Source organism: Molossus molossus, unplaced genomic scaffold, assembly GCF_014108415.1.
Source record: "Molossus molossus isolate mMolMol1 unplaced genomic scaffold, mMolMol1.p scaffold_m16_p_1, whole genome shotgun sequence".
In the NCBI taxonomy this organism is placed as follows: domain Eukaryota; kingdom Metazoa; phylum Chordata; class Mammalia; order Chiroptera; family Molossidae; genus Molossus; species Molossus molossus.
In genome coordinates, this window is record NW_023425344.1 from 146,763,614 (window position 1) to 146,766,007 (window position 2,394).

At 59.6% G+C, this 2,394-nt stretch overlaps 1 protein-coding gene across 1 annotated transcript; it reads left to right on the forward strand.

The window, feature by feature from the left end:
* The first annotated feature begins 213 nt into the window (after positions 1–213).
* On the forward strand, positions 214–1,386 carry LOC118618265 (somatostatin receptor type 1-like). The gene has a single exon (XM_036244417.1). The coding sequence runs from the start codon at positions 214–216 to the stop codon at positions 1,384–1,386; it is 1,173 nt and encodes a 390-aa protein (XP_036100310.1).
* Positions 1,387–2,394: the final 1,008 nt, after the last annotated feature.

Below are 2,394 nucleotides of genomic sequence, written 5' to 3' on the forward strand. Positions count from 1 at the left end.
AGCCGCAAGGGGCTGCGCGCAGGCAACGGTTGGGCGATGAGCCCCGCGGGCGCGGGTCAGAGCCGAGCTACCGGCAGCCGCTGTGCGCTACTCCCAGGCGTCCCGCGGCAGTGAGCTACTGGCAGGAGGCCCGGGTGCCGAGTGAGGGCGCAAGCAGCGGGGCGCAGGAGAGCGCCCCAGCCTCAGCAGCCCCATCATCCCCCATCAGCGGAGATGTTCCCCAATGGCACCACCTCCTCTTCCTCCTCTCCTAGCCCCAGCCCGGGCAGTTGTGGCGAAGGCGGCGGCGGCAGGGGCCCCGGGGCCGGCGCTGCGGACGGCATGGAGGAGCCCGGGCGAAATGCGTCCCAGAACGGGACCGTGAGTGAAGGCCAGGGCAGCGCCATCCTCATCTCTTTCATCTACTCCGTGGTGTGCCTGGTGGGGCTGTGTGGGAACTCCATGGTCATCTACGTGATCCTGCGCTACGCCAAGATGAAGACAGCCACCAATATCTACATCCTCAACCTGGCCATTGCTGATGAGCTACTCATGCTCAGCGTGCCCTTCTTAGTCACCTCCACGTTGCTTCACCACTGGCCCTTTGGCGCGCTGCTCTGCCGCCTCGTGCTCAGTGTGGACGCAGTCAACATGTTCACCAGCATCTACTGTCTTACTGTGCTCAGCGTGGACCGCTACGTGGCCGTGGTGCACCCCATCAAGTCAGCACGCTACCGTCGGCCCACCGTGGCCAAGGTGGTGAATTTGGGGGTGTGGGTGCTGTCGCTGCTGGTTATTCTGCCCATCGTGGTCTTCTCACGCACAGCGGCCAACAGTGACGGCACAGTGGCCTGCAACATGCTCATGCCCGAACCTGCCCAGCGCTGGCTGGTTGGTTTCGTGTTGTACACTTTTCTTATGGGCTTCCTGCTGCCCGTCGGGGCCATCTGCCTGTGCTACGTGCTGATCATCGCAAAAATGCGCATGGTAGCTCTCAAAGCCGGCTGGCAGCAGCGCAAGCGCTCAGAGCGTAAGATCACCCTGATGGTGATGATGGTGGTGATGGTGTTTGTCATCTGTTGGATGCCTTTCTATGTAGTGCAGCTGGTAAATGTGTTCGCAGAGCAGGACGACGCCACAGTGAGCCAGCTGTCGGTCATCCTTGGCTATGCCAACAGCTGCGCCAACCCCATCCTCTATGGCTTCCTTTCGGACAACTTCAAGCGCTCTTTCCAGCGCATCCTGTGCCTCAGCTGGATGGACAACGCCGCGGAGGAGCCGGTCGACTACTACGCCACCGCCCTTAAGAGCCGCGCGTACAGCGTGGAGGACTTCCAGCAGGAGAACCTGGAGTCCGGTGGCGTCTTCCGTAATGGCACCTGCACGTCCCGGATCACGACTCTCTGAGCCTGGGCCACTCAGGGGAGGATAAGAAGAAAGGGAGGCCGGGTGTGAGAGGTGGAAGTATCCTAGGGGTCAGCGTGCGGTGGGGCAAAGTTGGGATAGCACACTGTGCACTCCGACTCTTCGGGTAAGAGACCCGGGAAAGAAGAGCGACAAAGGTGGAATTGGGTGTTTTGGTCTTAAACTGGGAAGGCTTGCGGGCTCCTTTTTCCACTGTCTCCTACTCTCCCGCCTTCCTACACTGCGCTTGAACTTCTGCACCCTCTGTGCTTCCCTAACTTCGATTTTTTGTTCCGCGCAGTCCTGCGGGTGAAGATCGTGAGTTCATTAACGTCGCCAACTCAGACTGACCTGCCAGCCATTATTTCTGTTTAAGCCGAGCCACGGTTTCCGCCACGGGTTTCCCTAGGGGTGAGTTCCCAACTGGCCTTCAGCCCCTCCCTGCCGCGCCCCTTCGCTTGCCAGACTCTGCCTGGTGCCCTTAGCGGAGTCTGGAACCGCCGCTCTCCCTTTGCGCAGCCCTACTTTAAGGGAAGACGGATTTGAGAGTGAACTCGAGGCAGCTGGTCTTTTCTCCTGTGAAGGTGCGTCATTCTCGGAGCTCCTCCACCACTCCCACTCCCCCCAGAGCGGAGCCAGGTGCTTAGTAAAATCGGTCCCGCGCTTCGAACCCCAGGCATTGCGCAGTCCCCATCTGAACCCCCCATTTGGAGCCAATAAAAGCTGAGAACAAGGTTTTTAGATTCCCAGGTTGGGAGCAGAGAGGGGGGCTGTAATGGAAGCCACCCCCTCCAGCCCTGCTCACAACTGGCGCTTTAAGTTTCAAAGACCAGCACTCCGGGACCTTGGTTTGAGTTAGGCCAGAAAGGCAGGGCGCACTTCTCCCCGGAGCCGCCTGGAAGAGTGGCTGCAGCTACACTAACTAGGTTTTCTCCCTCACACAAACGCCTGTAGGTGCAGATCTAAGAGTAAACTGACTCAGTTTCCTGCTCCGATTTATCTCGAAGACCA